Source organism: Pimephales promelas, chromosome 10, assembly GCF_988280905.1.
Source record: "Pimephales promelas chromosome 10, fPimPro1.hap1.1, whole genome shotgun sequence".
Lineage (NCBI taxonomy): Eukaryota > Metazoa > Chordata > Actinopteri > Cypriniformes > Leuciscidae > Pimephales > Pimephales promelas.
Genome location: NC_142778.1, coordinates 17,885,797 through 17,909,738, shown reverse-complemented (window position 1 = coordinate 17,909,738; position 23,942 = coordinate 17,885,797). Strand labels below are relative to the sequence as shown.

The 23,942-nt window shown below is 40.2% G+C and overlaps 1 protein-coding gene across 3 annotated transcripts in view; it reads left to right on the top strand.

Annotated features, from left to right (window-relative positions):
• Positions 1 to 11,795: 11,795 nt before the first annotated feature.
• The window catches only part of unc13c (unc-13 homolog C (C. elegans)), a 343,459-nt gene continuing 331,312 nt past the window's right edge, over positions 11,796 to 23,942 (top strand). For 2 of the 3 annotated variants that reach the window (XM_089135438.1, XM_089135436.1), the window contains exons 1-2: positions 11,796 to 12,274; positions 19,010 to 22,616. In XM_089135438.1, the coding sequence (XP_088991564.1) occupies positions 19,247 to 22,616 (3,370 nt within the window). In that variant the 5' untranslated portion in view covers positions 11,796 to 12,274; positions 19,010 to 19,246. Of the gene's footprint in view, positions 12,275 to 12,943; positions 12,982 to 19,009; positions 22,617 to 23,942 lie in introns of all 3 variants that reach the window. The other variant, XM_089135437.1, reaches the window with a different exon arrangement.

Below are 23,942 nucleotides of genomic sequence, written 5' to 3'. Positions count from 1 at the left end.
GACGTCATCAAAGTACGTCTTTTGTTATTATTTTAAATGAGTGACCCCTGGTGGCCAAAAATCGCATACTGTACGTTTAAGCATGTAAAGTCAACTTCGCTTTAATATTAATGACAAATAAAGTGACTTAATAACAATAAATCGTCTTGTTTCTATACTCACTATTATTACACTTATTACATCACAATAAAGAGATTCGGCACACAAATTAAGATTAAAAATTTTGGATTATATCTAAGAGCTGGATCACTCCTCCATACACAGCAAATTCTGTTTTTTGGAATAAACTCCCTGTTAGTTAAAATCGACTCAATCTGAGTGTACATGTGAGACCATCAAATAGACTCCAGCGCAGAGTTAAAATAACTCTGCTCTTGGAGTTGAATTTTTAACACTTTTTCAGAGTTAAAATTTATAGTGTTAAAATACTAAATCTAAGGAGAGTAAATGTAACTCTCAAAATAATTATATGAACTCATTACCAGTGTTAAAAAGTAACACTTAAAATAATTGTAAGATTATTAGATTATTTGTAAGATAAGATTTTTAATAGTGTATGTTTGTTCCCACCAATCGCTGCACAAGTTAAGGATACGTATGATGATGTAAGCACGTTAGTGCGAGCCCTCCCGGAACCCATAGAGAATGTATTGCAGTGCCTGCAGTTCGAAAAAAAAACATCTTTGAATGTAAGTCTATGGAAACACTCTGGGCAATTCTCAGCCAGAGTGAAATCGCCCAAAAAGAGGTGGTACTCCACAGAACGTGACATGACGCTGATTGGACTATATCCAGTGACGGCTAGCGTAACTCTCTGGTTGCATGAGATTGTGAATGTGATTCACACTTTGGTGGTGCGTCGCCCAATCGCCCCAATGAAAAAAAAACCGCCCCTGTCCACCACCTCCCCATGTAATGTTGTTTCAGATAATTATTTCCTATTAAATGGTTTGTTCACCCAAAAATTAAAACTATGTCATTAATGACTCATCCTCATGTCATCCCAAGCCCGTAAGACCTCCGTTCATCTCCGTAATCTGTTGCACGTTACACGTAGGCTCACTATTGGCCGGCGCTGGTCATGTGTGTGATGTACAACCTAGAAGCTTTGCGTAGTTTCACTACGAGAAATCTTGAGGCCCACAGAGAAGGAAATTAATTGTTGAATAAAGTCGATATTTTTGCTTGTTTTTTTTGCGCACAAAAATTATTGTCTTCGCTTGATAAACTAAAGATTGAGCCACTGCAGTGATTCGGACTATTGTAACGATGTCTTTCATAACTTTTGGGCCGGCCAGTTTCGATCCCTTAAGAAGCCTATGGAGGAGTAATCCAGCTCTCCTGATTTAATCAAAAATATCTTAATTTGTGTTCCGAAGATGAACGAAAGTCTTACGGGGTTGGAACAACATGAGGGTGAGTAATTACTGACAGAATTTTCATTTTTGGGTGAACTAACCCTTTAAGATACTGTGTGTGTGTGTTCTGTTGTAGGTTATAGTTCGTTCAAGTGCCACCAGTCTGTTTTTGGAGTTTCATCTTTTCCGGACATCTGAGTAAAGTAAGATTAAACTTGACTTGATTTAGCCAGCTATTTTGTCAAATACTGACACAGGTCCACACTAGAGCATTTAAAGGAGTAGTTCACTTTTAAAAAAAAACTTTTGCTGATAATTTACTCACCCCCATGTCATCCAAGATGTCCACGTCTTTCTTTCTTCAGACAAAAAGAAATTAAGGTTTTCAGTGAAAACATTCCAGGATTTTCTCCATATAATGGACTTCATTGGGAACCAAACGGGTCAAGGTCCAAATGAGAGTTTCAGTGCAGCTTCACAGGGCTTTAAATGACACCAGACGATGAATAAGGGTCTTATCTAGGACCCTTCGAGTCATGACTCGAAAAAAGATTTGTTCATTTTGATGAACGAGTTAGAACAGGAGAGTCACGAACGCAAATCACAAAACAGGGCAAGGTGAGCATTTGTGCTTATAAAACTTTTTTATTTATTTTTTAAATGACTGATCGCTTCGCTAGATAAGACCCTTATTCATCATCTGGTGTCGTTTAAAGCCCTTTGAAGCTGCACTGAAACTCTCATTTGGATCTTGAACCGTTTGGTTCCCATTGAAGTCTATTACAGTATATGTAGAAAATCCTGGAATCCTCAAAAACCTTATTTGCTTTTCGACTGAAGAAAGAAAGACATGGACATCTTGGATGACATGGGGGTGAGTAAATTATCAACAAAAGTTTTTTAAAAGTGAACTACTCCTTTAACACTGTTCATCCAACACTGTCAAAATGGCTATTGTAAGCAAATGTTATTGGGAAGAAAATCCAGACAGCTCTGGGGGGTTATTAAAGGCCTTCTGAAGTGAAGCGATGCATTTATGTAAGAAAAATATATATTTTTTATCTTAAATATGGCTAAAAAACCCCCCATATTTAAAACTTTATCGACTAAAATAACTAGCTTCCGGCAGACATCCTATGCAAGTTGACTTACATGTACGCCAAAAGAGTAACACTTGACGATGTATGGCATAGGACAGTGGTTCTCAACTGCAGTCCTCGGGACCCATTGCTCTGCACATTTTGTCTCTCTTATCTGACACACTCAGTTCAGTTCATAGAGTCTATCCTAACGAGCTGAGGATCTGAATCAGGTGTGTTAAATAAGGGAGACATACACAATAGGCTGCGAGCATAAGTGCAGTGACGAACTTTTGTCAGATTGTCAGTTTGTCGGCATATCAGTTTCCGGTCTACGACTGTTCATCCGCATCCGCTAATAAACAAACAAGATGAGTGCTGTTGTACGAAAAAAAGCGTTCTTAAACACATCTAAGTTTCTAAGAACTGTAGGTGGATCTAACGCCCGTTTCACACATACCCCGTTTGCAGTGCGTGTTGCGGTTGCAGGAGCAACGCGTGCTGTAGTGCTTTCACATATTATGATGCATTTGGAGTAAATAACTGATCCGTGGCCTTACTACAAACACACACTTACTATTTTTATTAAAATCCAGAAGTTATGCTGCAACTTAAAAAAAAAAAAAAAAAAAAGTTGTCAGCATTGCGATTCTTTGTATGCACATTTAACACAATTTAAACAACGTAAGTTAGGGCTATTACTAGGGTTGGGTATCGTTTGAATTTGAATGATTCTGATTCAGATTCCTTGTTTCGATTCCGGTTCCTAACGATTCTCGATTCTGATTCTATTAAGAGGCAGGGTCAAAAAAGTTTAGCTAACCTTGCTAACCAACGGTCTTTCTAAAGGAAATAATCCATTCTGAAGGAAATACTCCTTTTGTCACAAATTTTGCATTTTGCCGAGATTTCGTTATTTTTAGAAAAGTGAAGCCACACTTTGGACCGCCAACGTAAGCTAGTCATGTTCGACTCGCGCGGTTATGCCAACACTTCCGGTAGACGCTTCTTCGTTGGTATTGTTCAGCGGTTTCTTATTCCGCTCGGCGGACTGTGAATATCGAAACTAGGAATCGAAATTTTAACTTTTGAACGATTCCGGGAAAAACGAAAAGTTAGTCCCGGTTCCAATCGATACTCAATTCTCGATACCCAACCCTAGCTATTACTCCATGCATTACTTATAAGTTGCTCAAGCAAGTGGTCAAATATTTTACTATAATAAAATCGCAAACAATTTAAATTAAAACTTAAAATTGAAAAAAGCAGCCGACTTGCCTTTTCTTTTGCATTTCAATTTTAAAACATGCATGTCACAAAGAACTTGTTTTTCCACCTCCACGACTGAGACGAGTGTTGTTCATTCTTTCGCCTTGTTGAAGTAAATTGTAGTTTTCCTTGATTTCCTTGATTAAATGTGCATTTATGGTGAAATTACTACATTTTCAGGTCAATCTTTATTATTTTGACCACGAAATGTGTCACTTTAATTCAGCGTTTGCAGCACAGCAAAAATAGACTCGGTGTGGAAACGATCGCTGTGCTGCTGTTATATGTACCACACCAGTGAAAAGTGAAAGCCCTAACCTGTTAACATGGTGCGTTAGGAGCACTGCTGTGTGGCACGAAAACACAGCAATGCTTTTTTTTTTTTAGACTTCTAATTCTAATTTACTTTATCCTCTGCACTTCTGCGTTCGTCATTATGTTGTACGTCAAGATCAAGGGTTACTCTTTCACCATAAATCAAAGCGTACCATCATCTGCCGGAAGCTAGTTATTTTAGTCAATAAAGTTTTAAATATGGATATTTTTCTTACACTAATGCATCGCTTCACTTCAGAAGGCCTTTATTAACCCCCGATTGTATCCGTATGAAAGAAGAAAGTTATATACACCGATGGCTTGAGGGTGAGTAAATCATGGGCTAATTTTCATTTTTGGGTGAACTATCCCTTTAAGGATGCCATCAATTTCAAAACAGTTTGAGCCCGATTCAGACCCTGACAATGTTAACGAACAAGAGGATTGTGCTGAATGAATTTCAAGCACAGGCTTTTGCAAGTATGGATTTCACTGGATGTTTCAGAGTGGTATGTTTTTTGTAATTTTCTGATAGATTACAATGTAATCCACCATTTATTCATATTTGTCAGAACTCACCACCTCCCCGTGCACGCACCGAACCCTAACCATGCTGCTCTTATCCAATGCCCCTGGATGAATCAGGCTTTGGAGAATGGAGGTCTGGTTACAAGTAGTCCAATCAATCAAATGGTAAAATGGTTTGCAAATGGAATTTCATGTTGACTTTATGAACAGGATTATGAAATTTATGTAGGCTATTTTATAGGTTCGTCCATATGACACAGCCAGAGATTATTACTGATCGAACATCACATTTATAGTAAAGCAGTGCATTCGCCTAAATAATTAGCTATTTTTGTGCCAGAAAAAATAAGCTTTGGTAGACAAACAGCTGTGGATTAGTTCTGCCCTATGTTTGACTATTACAGTAGTTGTGTCCAGACTAGGGGGCGACAAAGAGCCGTGTTTTGCATTAACATCCCAAATTCAGTCCTCATGCTTCCCTCTGGCTCCAGTTCATTTTCTGTCTTTTTTTTTCATATGGTTTTCTCCCTCTCTCTCACACACCCATTTTCTGTTGAAACAGGGAAAGATTGTTTGGAAGGCAATTTAGCTGGGAGACGAGACAAATTAGTGGCTATTTGTGGAATTACATGACACATCCCCTGTTTCCTGAGTGATGCAGAAATCATAATAAAAGCTTTGGAAATAGCGCAGAGGCTAAATTAAGTGAGCAGAGCTCTCAGCTATCGGCTCTAAATGAATCAGAAATGATAATCATCATATTCTACGAGGACACAACAAATAAGATAGTTTGTAAAAGATCACTAATTATACACTAAGACTTCCGGAAAGTCCAGTTGGTGAGTTTCAAATATTGTGTTGAGTATTAGGGTATCATTGCATTTTTCCTCTTGCAAGTTGGGAGTGACATGCAGTATGATATAATGATATATTTTGTTCTTATAAGAAAATGTGGGGGGTGTTTTTGCCTGTGCAAATATATTAGGTGCTTGCTTGGCTGTTGTTAAGTGTTTTCTGTGTGGTTCACTGTTCTGCATGATTTTTAGGTGGATGGTGCTGAAAAATGAAACTTATTGAAGTAATTTGCCAAGGCAACGTTTGATTTAGTTTTTAAAGGGACACTTCACCCATTTGCATTAAGCTTTGTATGTTTAGAAACCCAGTTATATTTTTGAATGGTCATGGTTTATTCCCTTCTTTCCCCCTGTGATGGGAGAAATAAGGTTTTAAGTGTTTTACTTCCTGCTTACTATGACGTAAAAAATGTCATTTTGCTTCATAATAAGCAGGAAGTCACATTTCATTGAAAAGTATAGAAACTAGGCTACAAACTTAGCTCCTCAATATTCAAGGGTGTGGGACCCACTCACCCTACAAGCCTATTACAGATCAGTGGGTGGGCACTTCACTTGCAGAAACTGAAATCAATATCCACCATCTTGTTTTTGGAAGTATGACAATGACAAAAGACACTAAACATGATATGGAAGAAGAGGATTTTGAAAGTCTGCTGCTCGAATTCAATGTTCGTGACTATCTTTACGAGCCGCAATATAAGTTAGTGAAGAGCAGCTTAGGCGGAGGAGGCGGCTGTCTGTCGCGGTCGAGGAGCCCGGACTGGCTCGAGCTGAGGCGGACTGCTGTGCATGTGCTCTCGCTGCGTGCTACAGATACAGATAGAGTCCGTATGCTGCAGAGAATTTCAACAATGGCAATTTCTCCTGGACGAAATCTCTGAATCAGACGAGCACACGGACGTTTGTGTTGTGATGTGAACAATCATAGTTTCGTCTCCAGGTATCATGCAGTAATGCACCATATTTAGAAAGAAATACAAACGAGGAGTAATTCACTAATGAGTTTGCCAATGTAACGTTAACGGGGTTTGTTGTTGTGGGAAGAAGGAGGCGGGAATTGGCGAACATTTGAACATTTTAATAGTAAAATGAACAAATACAAAACGAAAGTATAAGCCGACAGCCCCTCAATGACAACTGATGTCCACACACAACATAAAATCAGGCCTGTTTTTCTCTCGATCTGCCGTTTATGCTCCTGCTCGTTCGGTGCGTTTCTTGTCTTTCATTATCATTCATGCCACCAGCCTCGTGCCGTCCTTTTGCGCCGCTCTCACGTCAACATTGATTCTAGTCTCAACTAACTAGAAATTTTGCGTGAAATTAATTTCAAACTCTGGTGGCAGCTAACGTTAGCCTCGTTGACGAAAGAATGATTAGTGGGTGTGGCTTGCGGAGCTGTGCAATGTGGTGCATCGTGGGTGTTGTAGTCTTTCATACAAATGCACCCTTCGGGTATTTTCTGTCTTTTCTCGGTCAAGAGGGCACCAAATTAAAAAATTATTTTACATTTCGACTACATATATGATCCACTTTCAATAAAGATTATTGTTGAAATGGGTGAAATGCTCCTTTAATCTAATATTTGCATTTTACCTTATTTCAACTCTGGTTTAATTAACACAAATGTTTTTAATAGTTTTATTTATTATAAATTATATATTGTATTATATGATTTTAAATAATATAATCTATAGGCTGTTTTAAGTTGTTCTGGGTTATTAGTGGCCACCTAGAGTGTTTTGGGTGTAGTTACTAGGGCGATGTGATTGCTAATGCATTCTGAATGTTTTTTTTTTTTTTCCAGTTGATATGGTCTTCTTGAAGGTTGATTTAAAGTCCACCACAATCGCCCCTTTTCAGCGCTTCGCTTATTGTGTTCTGTCTCCTGGTTTGGTTTCCACAACATGAAGGTAAGATCTTATGGATTTTAAGAATGAACTGCTCAATTTAAAATCTTCCCAGTCTACTGACATTTGTTATGACATTCGCTTCAAACATTACAATGTTCATGACACTTTTGTTAACTCTACAATTGGTAAATTCAATTCACCAGCTAATTACTCTTCGACATTGTGTCATACTACCACAAAAACAGAAGTTTAAACACAAAATTCTAAAGATGGCTGAATGCTTGTTTCTCTGGCGCATGCATACGGTCTAAAACGTTTCTAGGGTGTACTAGGTTATTGCTAGTGTTATTTGTGATTACTAGATGGTTGCATGGACTGTTCTGGGTTGCCAGGGCATTGCTATGTGGTTGATAGCAGATTATAGATGATTGATCCTCCTTCTGTGTGCATCTGCTGTGTTTTCCACCTGTTTTATAGGTATAAGGTTTTATAGGTTTTATAGGTGTAGGTGCGTAAGTTGATACCTATGGCAGTCAGTAAGGAGAAGGGGAGAGCGAGAGACGTGCTGTTTTGTCTGTCATTCAGCGTACGTTTGAATCGGAAAATAAATAGTACGAAGAGACTCCGGCAGAATAAACACAAATGAGAATGGACCAGTACGTCTCGGTATGGTTATTTGATACATTTATGTACTTGGGCGGCAGTGGCTCAGTGGTTCATGTGGGTTGTCTACGAACCGAAAGGTTGGTGGTTCAATCCTCGGTTCCACCTGACCAAGTGTCGAGGTGTCCATGACTCCATGAGCAAGACACCTAACCCCAGCTGCTCCCGACGAGCTGGATGGCGCCTTGCATGGCTGACACCGCCGTCGGTGTATGAAAGAGTGTATGAATGGGTGAATGTGAGGCAAACTGTAAAGCGCTTTGGTGGCCATTAGGTCTATGAAGGCGCTATATAAATGCAGTCCATTTACCATTTACCATTTGTTGTTGTAATCGCGTCCCATTTGCAATTATGGATGTGGAACACACACACACAGACACACAATCCCAGTAACTGAGCAGATTGTGAAATACTCAGACCAGCCCGTCTGGCACCAACAACCATGCCATGCTCAAAATTGCTTAAATAACCTTTCTTTCCCATTCTGACATTCAGTTTGGAGTTCAGGAGATTGTCTTGACCAGGACCACACCCATAAATCCATTGAAGCAGCTGCCATGTGATTGGTTGATGATTAGATAATAAATTGCATTAATGAGAAAATAAACAGGTGTTCCTAATAATCCTTTAGGTGAGTGTGTTGAATATAATGTATAATAATCCAATTGGGGGATATTTGTGGGTCCAACTGTCTTATATTACCAGTAAGAAGTGGCCTACATTATTTTAAATATATCTAGTCAGTGACAGAGTGCAAGCATTTGTTTAAAAATATTTTTTTATTTTCAGCTTCAGGGGCCGTATTCAAAAAAAATTTTATCTTACCACTAGGAGTTCTCCTAAATTGCACTAAAATATTTTAGCTAGGAGTTTTCTCTTAAAAGTTATTCACAACGCCTTTCAGACCTACTCTTCTTAGTAAGAAAAAATGAAAACTCCTAAACTAAGAGTGAGTCTTCGTTGCTATGGAGGACGTCTATTCTCATGCACGAGCTTCCTCGCAATGATCACGGTGATTAGTTGTTAGATGAGAGGGCCATCATGCGGAACATAACACAGCAACAAATCATAGAATTATGACATCTAAATATGTCTGTGTCCTACACAAAATAATAATAAGAAAAAAAAGTAATGTCATCGAAATGCATGAGGCTATATAATGACATGTTTGTGCAGGCCACAGTAAAGTGTAATTCTAAAAAGGCAGAGACAGAAAAGTCATGAATTAAATTATTTAAGGTAGTCTAAGGGCATGCAGTGTCCACATATCGCGTCTTTTGCGCGCTCAAGTTCGTTATTTTAAATGTAGGTGTGAGCGCCCGTTTTTTCCAAGCGCGTCCGTATGGAGCGCACCGTTGGTCACGTGACAAGAACTAACCAGCGCTTTGGAAAAAGGAGAAAGCGGCGCCATGCGTTTTTAGGCGCTATATGTGAATGTGAATATCTAGCCTAACTAGACTACTTAAAGCAAGGAAATGTTGCTCCTATTGAAGTAATGTAATAGTTGAATGACGGTGGATTATGAACTCGCCAAAATGGAAAAGAAACCCCAACTGGACGCCGAATCAGTTGGTGCTAGAAAAAAATAATAATAAAAGTGAAATTCGGCACTGGAATATCAAGCAAAACTTAGCGTGAGACATGGAAGAGGATTTGTTTGCAGATCAATGCAGCATTCCCGCTTGTTTCGCGGACCCCGGACAACTGCGAGAGGCGCTGGTGTCGCTACAATCCTTTGTGAATAGGTCTTAGTGAGTTAGGAGTCCTCTCGACTTCTTTTAAGCTGTCCCAGACTTAGGTGCTACTTTTAGGGCTAAAATGCTTCGTGAATTACTCTTAGTGAAAAAAATTAGCAGTCCTAAAGTTATTTTTAGGAGTTGCTCCTAAATTCGCCAGTTAGGAGCAACTTTTATCCTTAAAATTCTCTGGGAATACGGTCCCAGAATCATGAATGTTTTTATTCTGCTGTCACCATTGTCTTCTGCATTGGGTTATCAGCACCAAGTCCAAGCCTATTCATTTCCACACTCAATGTAATACCAAATATAGCATTTTAATCAACAGTACATTTTTTGTACTTGGAGCATCGCAATAATATCGTATCGATGATATCGAATCCAGTGGCGGCTGCTGGTCTTTCAAAGAGGGGAAGCTCTTTTTTCTTCTTCTTTTTTTTAAACTCGACTGTCAGGTGTGGGGATGGTGAAAAGAGCGAGGACTCGATGCAGAGTTGATGGGCTTTATTTTATTGATAAAAACAAACAAAAAACAAACAAGGGGAATAAATTGGGAGCAAAAAAGGCAGGTAACGAGGGAGGACAGGTGGGGCAAAATAACTAATAATCAGGAAACAAGATGGGAGTCGACACAATGACAGGAAAGCACATATGGCACAACAAACACATGACAAGCACAAGCCATGTGCAAAAACACATGACCAATAAAACAAATTAAAAAGCAATTGTGCTCACACAAAATGAGACCTGAAGAACGATGAGAACACTCATAAGACACGTGTTCACACAGAACATGACAACATGAAAGCACACAGCTAGTTTAAAACACAAGCTGTGTGCTACACAGCACAAGACAAAACATGACATGAAAGCACGCGGCCGATGTAAACACAAACCATGTGCTACACAACACACTGAACAGAGCGAACACGACAAGACAGAACGCTAACGTTACGCATGAGTACGACCATAAGGTCATCCTGTGCACTCACAACCGAAAACAAACACGCGGAGAATGCACGTCCGAATCCCGACACAAAAGTGAAACCAAACTAGACAGATGTGCCGTGATTCAAACACCACGCCCGCACATGTAACAAGACACCTGACATCGACGGAAGAAATGTGGGAATTAGGTTGAACTGTGAAATATATCTGATGAAAATTGCAAATACTAAGAAATATGTTACAGTAGTTCGTCTTTCGAGTAAAATACACACAAAATTCGCGACGAGACTGAGCACGAAGTCTTTAAACTAGCTTCCGCGTCAGCGATTTTTTTTATTGGGTGAAATCGCTGTCAATCAAAAGGAGATGCAATCCTCCAATCATCACGCGGACGCCCGGACGCCAGGCCAGCCCACTTCCCTATTCACCCCAGAGACGCCCGGCGTCCGTGGGCGGGACATAATCGCAGCATTTATCCAATGACCGTCTAGTTTAACAGCACTGAAAAAAACTGTTCAAAGCAGCCCCATTGAAGTCAATGGACGCCGAGCTTCAACGGGGAAATGCCATAGGAAAATGCATGCACTGTGACGCGCTACAGGTATGCATGAGAAGGAGATCAAGTCAGCCGACCTGCTATTTGTTGCTTATTCTGAACGAACTCGTCTTCGAGATTACCGTGTTCTAACGCATTTTTACTCATTAAAATGTTAACACAATAGTACACATTTGATCATTATTTGTTTGACATTATAGGGGAAGCTGAGCTTCCCTTGCAGTCTTAAAGAAATCTCCACTGATCGAATCGTGACATTAGGATATCAGTACAACCCCAGAGTAAAGTGCCCGCACAGTGCACCCTCTCCTCAACAACACACGATTTGAGCAACAATTTAGCCTGTCTGGAGCACAAAAACTGCGGGATGGCACACTCTCAATTTTAATATGTTAAATGTCAGAGTTTTGTTCAAATCCCTATGAGCTTAGAACCTTAGAAAACATCACAAGTTAAAGGATGCATGAAATGGACTGAATGAGAGAAAGAGTGCAAAATGTTGACTGCAGGTTTAATAGCTGCAAGTCAATCTTAGATTCTGTTACACACACACACATTCAACCCGCCTTCCTGTTGTGCGTCTCATCCCTTCCCATCCTCTCTCTCTCTCTCTCTCTCTCTCTCGTCACGTGTGCAGGTCTGTGAATCGCAGCAGCGGCTTTGTGCGTTTCTTTCTGTGTGAGCGAGAGAGAGGCTCAGGGCTGCACTCCTCTAAGGGCTTCTCGTACTCTCTCTCAGCACACATTCACACACGCACACGCGTTCATCCAGACAGGGGGCTTTCACCATCCCAGACACACCGTCTGCTGCCCAGCGGAGCACTGCGACTTCTGTCTGGGAGAGCCTGACGGAGAGGAGGGGATTTTTACCCAGGATCCTTCCGTGATTTGCAACAGCATGCGCCCGCCGTGCCAGACTTCATTCCAAGGTTGAGCTGAGCACAGCCGCTGCAAGAGGGCGACGAGGGAGGAATGGATCGTGGAGAGAGCAGGACGTGGAACTGAGGGCTTTTCCGTTGTCAGAGGATGCTCTGTGCTTCACGGCAGGACGTTTAAGAGTTCGTTGGACGATCCTGTGCTGTAGTGGATGGATTTTACGTGCTGTCGGAGAGGGTATGTATGTCCACTTCACTAAGTTAAGCTGTTGCATCTTGAACCTTAAAATGCACTTGAACAGATCATGCATTTGCTTGCTGCATCGTGTGTCCATGCATCCGTGGATCACTTTTTAACATTCTGTCATTAGACTTTGTGCGTTGTTCTGGGAAGAGGGGGCGGGGGTAAGCCCGATGCTTTCAGCCCGTTGTTGCCATCAGCGCATTTCTCTCTGATCAACATCTGGTGGCATGTTCTCGCAAGCAGAGAGGGATGATTGAAGCACTCGCTGGATTATCATCGAGAGAGCTTTCAAATTCCCGCAGCTCTGATTTGTTGTGTTTCTCGGCTAAAGGGCATGCATCGCACCCAGCATTTGTTTCATGCATGCATGCATTGATGCATGCATGCATGCCGGGACAGAAGCCCTGATGTGAAGTGATATCCAGCATGTTCTCCGTCTAGGGGCATCATTGTCAACCGTGCTCATTTTTAAAATGAATGCGATTTTTAAGGTTTAAAGAGCGTATGTAGACAGGGATCTGTGCACGCCGAGGTTTAGCGGGGTAATGACTGAATGTGAGATGAGCAACGGATTGTAATTGTGTTAGTGGGTGGGGCTCTTACTCACTCTCTCGCTGTCTCTCGTCCCCCCCTCTCTCTCTCTCCATCCTAAATATGCATCAGGAGGGGCTGAGGTTGTCAAAGGAGTGTCTGTATGTGAGGTATGGGGTCAGAGCCCTGCGTCTACATCAGATCAATAATCCATATCTTTTGCATCTCAAGCTCACCGCCGGCCACACATGAGATCGTCTTTCCTCGGGAGAGAGAAAGCGAGAGTAGCTAATGAGCTGCCTGTCTTTATGAAGCATTCCACAACACGCTGTCAAGCGCAATGATTTGGAGCAGCTACATAATACATGAACTGAACTAATAAATGACTGAAAAAATAAATTATAAATAAATACATGGATACTTTGTAGTTCCATTTGGATAGTGAAATCAGTTTTCTGAAACCCATTTTCCACACATAGATCTGCATAAAGTTGGTTTGAGGTTTGGTTGTTGTGAATGGCACAGTTTGCAATTCTCATGAATTTGTATTCTAACTTGTGGAACTGGAAAGTAAAATGTTATTGCTCAGAGGTTGTTCTTTCGTAATTCAGAACTTAAAAAAAACCTTGTTAAACTGCTTAGATGAAATAAAAATAGATACAAATTAGTTAATAAGAATCATATAGAGCTATAAAATGAATGTCTCTAAGAGCTTAACTCTTCTTAACTCTTCTTTCCACAAGATCTTGGATCATGTATGCAGGGTTTTGCTCACCTTCAGTATTCGGACATGAGAGCATTAGTGAATCAGTTCAGTTCTTCCACACCAGAGTCAGTAAAGCATATCTTTATAGACTTTGCTTTGTGCACAAAGTCATTTTGAAATAATAGCATGTCTGTATGCTTGATTTTATGGTGTAGCTCAAATAGCAAATTGTGTGCATTTGTAGGTTGTGTCACAATCATTTGGTCAATTAAGGTATGCAGATAGGTTCGTTAGGCAGGCAGACACACTTATTTGTCATTAGCTATCCAAATAATGTGACTCTGAATCAAAATGAATTTCAGTTAATGTTTCAAAAACATATTTTTCCATTTACACCATATCCAGTGAAATTTGATTAGCATTTAGCTCTGTAAATTAGAAGTTGATGCCTACCTGTTGGGGGTGTGGTGGAAATACTGCAGTTACTCTAACCAGATTTAATCGTCTCATCTGTATTTTTCAGTAGATTGATTGATTGATTGAGCTCTGTAATGCTGTAATAGCTTAATAAAGAGACTGTGATTTTAGCCATTAATCACAGAAGAGCTAATAAATCAATTGGAAAAGGAAGTTAGAAACCTCTGGTCTCAGCGTTTGCTTCCACTGCCCAGTTTAAACTTTTTCTGTGTGGGTTCATCAGAAATGAACTTGACAAATGTTATTAGGTCCAAAGTCTTAATCATGCCGGATGCTGGAGTTTTACCAGCCAAATACTTAGTTTAATTAAAAGTATCGGAGAGTCTAGTGATTGGGACATTTGGCTTCCATGTTCTAGCTTCTGTTATTGAGTGGTTTGGTTGTGTTGAATAGACAGTATGTGTGGCAGATGACTGAATTTTATCCTATAGTTTTTCAAAATTTACCCATAGAAATTTTCCAACTATTTAGAGTTTGTTTTTATATAAGAAAATATATTGAGAGGTTTATGATTAAAACAAGAAGAAAAAACTGGATTGTTTTCACCAGCGGGGGATAAATTAAACCTAATTGAAGATTCAAAATTCCCTTTTTTTTATCTTATTTACATTATTTTACCTGATAAGCATATCTTGTTGTAAGGATGTTTAGATATTTTTTGTAAAAAACAAGACAAAAGTAGGCCTAGATGGACAAATCATGTGTAATGGGGTCAATAATGCTTGAGTGAGTGTACAAGCTTTGTTTGGTTATAATTACATTAGTGAAATGAAAGCTTCTTTAGAAGGTGTATGTGTGTGTGTGTGTGAGAGAGAGAGAGAGAGAGCGAGAAAGAAAGAGTGAGGGAGAAGGGTCTGTAAACACCAAGGTGCCTGACTCACAACACTGTCATCAACCCTTGCGCGCATGCTTCACGCACACGCACACATGCGGGCTGTCTTCTGGTCTGTTCTGTATTATAGGTCAAATGTGCTATCTAATTCCTTACAGTGTACTATTGCTGTGTTTGTGTTGCTATTTTCACTGACAGAAATTTATAAATTAACATCTATAACTATACATTTTTTTTTTTACTTTATCTAATTAGATGCAACAAGTGGATCCTTTTGTGGAGTGATGCATAATAACTTTATTACTCCCCTTTTACCTCCATTCAGGGCTTGACATTAACACCCGCCAACCCGCCAAAAGCGGGTGGATTTCAGTGTTTGCATGTAACGGAGTCACTCCTACTAGCCACTTTGGCGGGTTGAATTTTATATAATATACATTTTCAATTGTAGTCTTTTAAAAAGGCATCTGAAATAGTAAACTAAGTGCAATCTAGTGTTGGCCGTAATATTTACTTTTCGATACATATTAATACTGAAATATACAAAAGACACCAGCTGCGTGTTCACACTCTCCAAAACCTTAACTCACCAAACCTTACTCACCTTAACTCACCAAACCTTTACTTACTCTACTCTTTTAATTTGCTCCGGATGAATATTGTTGGTGGTACAGGGCTTGAATTCTGGCGGGGGATTGCACGTATTGAGTACCATTATACTCATTCCCACAGATTTTGTGCTCACACCCATAGTCTGTGCACAAAGTATATTGTGAATAAATGTTGATTGGATGGGTGACAGGATGAAAGAATCGTGCTGTGATCACGAAAGATGCTTCCCATTGAAATACATTAGTTTAAAAAACTTACTGATATCTTGAAGATAACAAAATAAATGTCGCTAACAAAATATGTGGTGGCACCGTTACGGAACAGGTTGACCAGAAGTTATATAGTGATTAAATGACACCAGAACAATGCAATATCATTATTTAAAGTGAAGTACCTTTTAAAGAAACCCATAATAAACGATGTCTTTCCAAGAGATAAAACAACGTAAATTGGAGTGTGGACCACAGATGCTGCCTGTCATTGACTAGGCATCACTTCCGTGGACCCATCACGGATTTTTCGGCGATTCTGTGAAACTGCCACAGATTTTCTGTGAGACCAGGGGCCGTATTCACAAAGAATTTTATCGTACCACTAGGAGTTCTCCTAAATCGGACTAAAATATTTTAGCTAGGAGTTTTCTCTTAAAAGTTATTCACAAGGCCTTTCAGACCTACTCTTAGTAAGGAAAAATGACAACTCCTAAACTCTTTGTTGCTATGGATGACGTCAATTCTCATGCACGAGCTTCCTCGCAATGATCACGGTGATTGGTTGTTAGATGAGAGGGTCATCATGCGGAACATAACACAGCAAAACATCATGGAATTACGATATCTAAATATGTCTGTGTCCTACACAAAATAATAATAAGAAAAAAAAGTAATGTCATCGAAATGCATGAGGCTATATAATGACATGTTTGTGCAGGCCACAGTAAAGTGTAATTCTAAAAAGGCAGAGACAGAAAAGTCATGAATGAAATTATTCAAGGTAGCCTAAGGGCATGCAGTGTTCACTTATCACGTCTTTTGCGTGCTCAAGTTCGTTTTTTTAAATGTAGGTACGCGGTATGCCCGCCCGTTTTTTCCGAGCGCACCGTAGGTCATGTGACAAGAACCGGAGCGCAACCGCCGGGAGAATGCAGTGCCCCTTGCATTTTTAGACGCTATATGTGAACGGTGCCTAATACCCTAATGAAAACCACAACTTGCCTAATAATGAAAAACGACACTTGCATTAACACTTGCTAGGTTAATTGACATTCTATTAGCCTAACTAGACTATTTAAAGCAAGGACATGTTGCTCCTATTGAAATAATGTAATAGTTGAACTCGCCAAAATGGAAAAGAAAGCCCAACTGGACTCAGGATCGGTTACTGCTGCTGGCCCAGTTGGTGCTAGAAAAAAAAAAAAAAAAACCATAATAAAAGTGAAATTTGGCACTGGAAGGCAGCATTCCCACTTGTGTCGCGGACAGTGTTGGGAGTAACGCATTACAAAAGTAATACATTACAGTAACATATTGCGTTTTGCTGTAACGCAGTAGTGTAAGGCATTACTAATCAATTTTCAGTAATATTTTACTCGTTACATGTTCAGTGAGGCTTGTATTACAGTTGTATTACAGTGTATTGTCTGCTTTCACTTCTTAAAGGCAACAGACTATGTGAAAGTTTTAAAGCAGACTTTTAGTGCCAGTTCAGAGCGGTCGCGTCTGTGACATTGTTTTTTCCTCATAAATGCGAACACGAAAACTAAAATAAAATGAATATTTTAAGTTCTATGGAGACTGGAGAGCCAACCCTTCCTCATCCGATTTGCGCAGTGTAATTAACAGAATTACAAAAAATATATTTTGCCTCCTATTTTTTTGTCACGCATGAATGTGTCTTTTCCCTAATATTAAAAATAAAAAATAGACTGATATTTGTCTAATGTCTGGAGTCCTTTAAGGAAGTAGCCTATATACGTTTCAATAGGCTACATGTATTTTCTGAGAATTTTTATTTCAAGTTTTGACTGCAAATGTCATCATGTCCATAATGCTGGACTTCCCCAATTTTAAATAATTTATCCTCAACTAGTTTTGTGGTGTAGGTCTATGTATTTTATAATGTTAACTTCAAATAATACTAATAGCCTAATTTAAAGATAAGGCAGCATTGGATCTGGACGGTAAGGAGAATAACGCTGGAGTTGGAAGAGGTGTGTCGCGATTCTGTAGGTTCGTTGATCGTGTGGCGAATCGCGATTTCGGTTTCATATTGCATATCGTTACAGCCCAAAAGTTAAGTTCTACTTAGTTATTTTGGTGAAAGTAACTCAAAAGTAATACATGAGTAATGTAACGCATTACAATACTGGGACAGTAATATTGTAAGGTAATGCATTACTTTTAAATAACAGTAACAAGTAATACCTAATGTATTACAGTTTGGAAGTAACTTGCACAACACTGGTCGCGGACCCCGGACAACTGCGAGAGGCGCTGGTGTCGCTACAATCCTTTGTGAATAGGTCTTACTAAGTTAGGAGTCCTCTCGACTTCTTTTAAGCTGTCCCAGACTTAGGTGCTACTTTTAGGGCTAAAATGCTTCGTGAATTACTCTTAGTGAAAAAAAAAATAGGAGTCCTAAAGTTAGGAGTGACACGCCCATTATTTTTAGGAGTTGCTCCTAAATTCGCCAGTTAGGAGCTACTTTTAGCCTTAAAATTCTTTGTGAATACGGCCCCAGGTTGATAAAACATATTGGGTCCGTGCGTCAGGTCTTAAAGTGACAGTAGCCTAATATACCGGCTGCCAAATTATGAGATCCAAATTGTGGCCAGTGAAAATGCTGAGTGGCTAAGTAACTTTGGAAAACCACTAGCCACAGTGGCTGGTGAGCAAAAAAAGTTAGCCCTGCTCCATTTATGAATAACATGAGTTTTCAGACAAATCTATTCAAGTCTGAATTATTGATTTTCAAACAGATGCCACTTCTTTCCCATTGCATAAAGGGTTTTGTCCTGTACAATTGAGTTGATTGTTCGGGTTAATAATCGTGTGCTCATTAAGTAGGTACCTTGCCTGTAGGTGGGATTATAGGCAAGGTATACTACATGTGGCAAAAGACAGTTTACATCGGTGTGTCTTGATGATTAATGGTTATATTGCCATACAGACACATCATTGATCATGATACAGCTAACAAATTGCATTCTTCTAATTTTGAAGCTTGTTGTTAGGTACAGTATGTATAGATTTGTAAAACAATAACAACACAGGCATTCATGTTAGTATGTTTTGGGCATTATTGGCTCTCCAAAACAATACTATTGTGGCCCAGAGTCTGCTCTGGTTTTTGTGTAAATAAGATGGTTCCCTCAATACTCACAAAACATGACATATCTAGCTCAACTGAATTGGATTTGACAGTCTCATGAGAAATGGCCTATTAAATTGGTGCTCTAGATGCATTGTTCTGTGATTCACCGTGCAGTACATACAGTGTAACGTTATGCATTTTACATATTGACCTTCATTGCAAACTAACTGAAAAGATGTTTTTCTTTTTCTTTTTTCAGAGATATGATGCTTCTTCTGAAGAACATTGAACAATATTTCTCTCACTGAGGATGTGCAACCATTTCTGCTCAGCACAACCACATCTGAGGTCACTTTTTGTCTAGACCCTCTTATACCTCAGGGTTGACTTTCAAAATTCATAAGTGTCTGCATGTTCCCCGTTGAGCACCGCTTGGTTTGAGACCAGTTTTGCTTCACTGCATCCAGAGTGCAAAACTGCGGAAACATCGCCCTCCATGGTTTCTGCCCATTTCAAGAAGCTATCGTCTTACATCGTAAAGATTTGCAAAGGAATGTTTACAAAGAAACTGGCAACTGCCACAAAGAAGAAAGAGAGCAGCGAAAACAAAAAAGAACCAAAAACGTCCCCTGACCTGCAAGCAAGGAACCCAACATTCTCAACCACACTAAAAAGCACAGTTAAAAAAATCTCCAAATGCTCGTCGGCACGCAATATATCTCTTGAGGAGGATGATGGAAAAAACGACTGTTCTTCTCTCTCGCCAACATTCAGTTACCGTGTAGCAATTGCCAATGGTCTGCCAAAAAATTCCCTCTTTCTGAACAATAATGAATTTCATGAGGTCTTGTCAATTGATAGTGATTACTCTGACTCTCTAAACGAGGCAAAACTTGTCCATAGATTCGATGAACAAAAAGCTTATACAATGCCAGTAAGAAGGAACAGGAAGAGTTTGATTAGTTTAGCGCCCTCTGATGGCAGCTCGGAGGGAGAACGGGGAGAGCGCAGCAGTCTCCAAACTCTTCGATTGGGTGCTCTGAAAAAGCTGAGGAAATGGAAGAAGAGCCAAGAATGTGTGTCCTCAGACTCAGAGGCCAGCAACTGGAGAAAGACTCTTGGCATCAGAAGCAAATCTCTAGACCGGGCTGGCCGACAGCAGAAAACCACTACCCTAGAGCCGGGATCCAGCTCGACGGGATGTATCAGTCAGACTCAGGATGTGATGGAGATGATTTTCAAAGAACTTCAGGGAATCAGTCAGATTGAGTCTGAGCTCTCAGAGCTGCGAGGGCACGTTAACGCCCTCAAAAGCTCCATTGATGAGATCTCCAGCAGCGTGGAGGTGGTGCAGAGTGAAATTGAGCAGCTCCGAACAGGTTTTGTGCAGTCTAGACGTGAGACTCGAGACATCCATGATTACATCAAACAGATTAGCCAACAGACCAACAAAGCTGCTTTGAGATTTTTAAATGTGCCTGAGGAGAAGTTTGAAAAAACAGAAGAGCTTATTTATCAAATCCTGAAAGAGAAAATGGGCTTTGCCGAAGCACGCAAGACATTTAAAATCGAACTGGCCCATCGACTAGGGCAACAAAGAGAATGTTACAATGCTAAACCTCGACCAATTGTAGTTATATTTTCAAGCCCACAAGATAGGGATTTAGTTTTGAAAAAGTGTTATAAGCTTAAAGGAACTGGAATATCCATCTCGACTGATAGTCTAGTACATGATTCAAAAGAAAAGAGAGACAAGCCAATTGCTTCCTCTCAGACATATGAAAGCATGGACATCAAGGTCTCAGCCAAAGACAAGGCTGAAAGTGATGACTGGGACTCCATGGAAAGTGACAAAGAGCTTGATGAATTAAACAAGAACAAATATGCAATTGTGTCCAAACCACCCCCCAAAAGTAAATCTGATAAGAAAAAGTCTCACGATCACCGAAGGATGGCCGATGACTCGGCCTACTCTGTACACTATGCGGATAATACAGGCTATGATGACCACGACAAGCAGAGTAAGTCCTACTATTCTGACATAACACCTGGATGGCTTTCTCAAAGTGACTACTCCACTCCCAAACTCAGCCGGTCTGAATCTGACTGCTCTAAACTTTGCCAGTCTTACTCTGAGGATTTCTCAGAGAGTCAGTATTTCAGCAGAGTCAATGGCTGCTCCTTGCTTTCCTCCTCAGATCAGGAACTTTGGCAACGGAAGCAAGAAGACATGGCATCGTCCTGGTACGCTACTCCTCCCAGTCAAACTCTGAGCCAAGAACGACCTTATGTGGAGCATAATGAAGTTGAAACCACTGAGACAATTGACAGTGGTGTAAGTAATGGTCTCGTTTGTATATCAGGGGACCGGAGCCATTACAGTGGCTCTCAGCTGTCGCTGCAGGGTGACCTCTCACCATGGAAAGATTGGCATCACCTTGAACAAGGTACTGATTCAGGTTTGGATGCTTCAACTGAGCAGAACATAATCTCTGAGATCAGTAGTCCCTTTGACCCTGCAGCTAACCCTGGTTTCCCTGAGAAAATTACTAAATGCCTTGAGGTTGATTTACAATTTGAAGGTGAGACCTTTCTGACACTAGATAGCACTCCCGAGACAGGCCAATACCAATATATAGATTTTGAACCTACATATTTAGAACCTGAGATGGATCTTGAGCTTGAACCAGAACCAGAGCCAGAACCAGAGCCAGAGCTAGAACCAGAGCCAGAGCCAAAACCAGAGCCAGAGCCAGAACCAGAACCAGAGCCAGAACAAATGGCACCGCCAGAACCTGAACCAGAATTAGAGCCGGGGCCAGAGGTTGTGATTGAACCCATAGCAAAACCAGTACCTAGACCTGTGGCTGAACCGCAACCTGAAAAGAAGCCCAAGACCAAGAAGATCCAAGCTAAGCCTGAATCAGCTCCACAAACTTTGCAGCGGCAAGATGTGAACCACCTCCAGCAGGGCCAGAAATCTTCAGCCATGTACCGGAGCCAGAGTGAGATCAGAAATGAGAAGGTGGAGGACGTCCCCAAATCATGGAGTAGCAGGCTTAGCATAGACCTTGGTGAAAAATCCTTTGGCTTTGGAGGTTTTGGATCCACCCTGCAAAGAGCAAAGTCAGCTTTGGATTTTGTATGGAATAAAGGCCCCCAAAGCACCAGTGCCCCAGTTGAAGAACCAAGCAACACCTCATTCATGGGAAGGTTCAGAACCATGTCCCAGTCCACAGCGAACAGCTCCAGCACAACTATTGACTCTGATGTCTACACAGAACCTTTCTATTACAAGGCAGAAGATGAAGATCAATCTACTGAACAACCTGTGGACAATGAGACACATTATGTTGAGGTGATGGAACAAGTGCTAGCCAATTTGGAAAACAGAACCAATGCCAACGAGGCTGAGGAACAGTACCAAGAAGAGGAATACAATGTCTCGCAAGAATATGACATCTCTCAAGATGGTAACCTTGTGTTGGAATATGACTGCAGCCTTGATGAACAATATGATGAGGAATTTAGTGAGGAGTATGACGACAATCCCATGACTGAAGACACAGCAGAATATGACGTGAGTCTGGTGGATTATGTGGAAGAAACTGGGGAACCAGAAGCAGAGATTGAAGAACAGGAGGAAGGCAAAAAGGAGGTGCAGGAAGTTCAAGAAACATCAGAAACGAAGGGAGCAGATGAGGTTGAAAAGGCTGTAGAACATGAGGACGAGAACAAGAACGTTACAGAGGTTCCTGTGCAGGAAGCACCACCCAAAAAAAGGATACGTCCCACCTTCAAAGAGGCAGCATTGAGAGCTTACAGGAAGCAGATGGCTGAGCTGGAACAGCAGATCCTGGCAGGAGGTATGATCCAAACAGTTATTTTTATTTTATTTGCTAACTGTACAAAATTGCTCATACATTATAGTTGTTTAAATTTAAAAAAAAAGGTCTTGGTTCCTGAATACCCTGGCACTATTGAAGGGTTGTTCTGATGGACAGGATCATGATTACTATTTTTAGATGTTGAGTGGTTAGAATTGTCGATTGATTTTGTGTTTGTGTGTGTGGTTGTCCAGCATATCAGTGTTCAGGTGAAAGTGTACTTTACTTTTGTGGCCTTCAATAATCTTAGAGAAACAAATCGACATCAAGGTGGTTATTTAAGCATTTATTTTTAAAAGATAAGTCCATCCATATAATAATGTTTTTCTCATTATTTACTGTAATCTCACTACTGTCATTCCACACCCAGATTGCTTCTTTTTTTTTTATCATAAAACCGCAATTTTATAGATGTTTACAATTTGATAGCTCTCTCCAATACAATTTGTTCATGTGAATTTTCAGATCAGGCCAGAGTTGATGACAATGACAGAGTTGATGTCTGACAACAAACTGCATAGGTTCTTCTTGGAAGTCTTGTAATTTGATGCACCACATTTGAATATGTGCATATGTATGATTTCATCTAGGGTGAAATATTCCTTAAATAAGTGCTAGCATGTTTTCTTAGCAGTTTTAGCATTTTATTTAATTTCCAGTGGTAGTTTCTCAAACATTTGTTTTCATAGTCAGTTTACACAATACATGCTAATATGAACATAAACAGCTGAAACTGTGTCGACTGTCTCTACACTATTCTAAAATGTACCCCACAAAAGCAGTTTCTTTTACAGTCAGTCAGGAATCAAGGGAATTTCCACCCAGTCTTACTCACACTGAAAACGCTCTTGACCTAGATGTGAAAATCACAGTCACAGCACACGGCAAACCCAACACTGCACTGCTGAGTACTGTTGGGATACTGTATTTAGGCTGCTCATTCATGCTGCACGCTAACAGCCAGATGCTCTGTGTACTTAAGGGGATTCTGATTCCCTTAAAACACAAGCCACAAATCACAAACCAAATGAGCTCATTTTTTAGGCATTACAATGAGATTTGACATTGGCACACAATTCAACTCATGGATTCCAGAAATGATTGCATTTTGATGTTTTACATCGAATACATGCATGTAGGGTGCAGTGCTCTCTGTGTTATTTTAGAGTCAGATTCACCAATGGAATTATGCTATTCAGAAGATGATGCAAATGGGTTAATGACAAAAAAAGTTTAAAAAAGGATAAACATATCTTTTCAGAATTGATATAATGCATATTTTAAGTCAGGAACAATGTGTTTGTG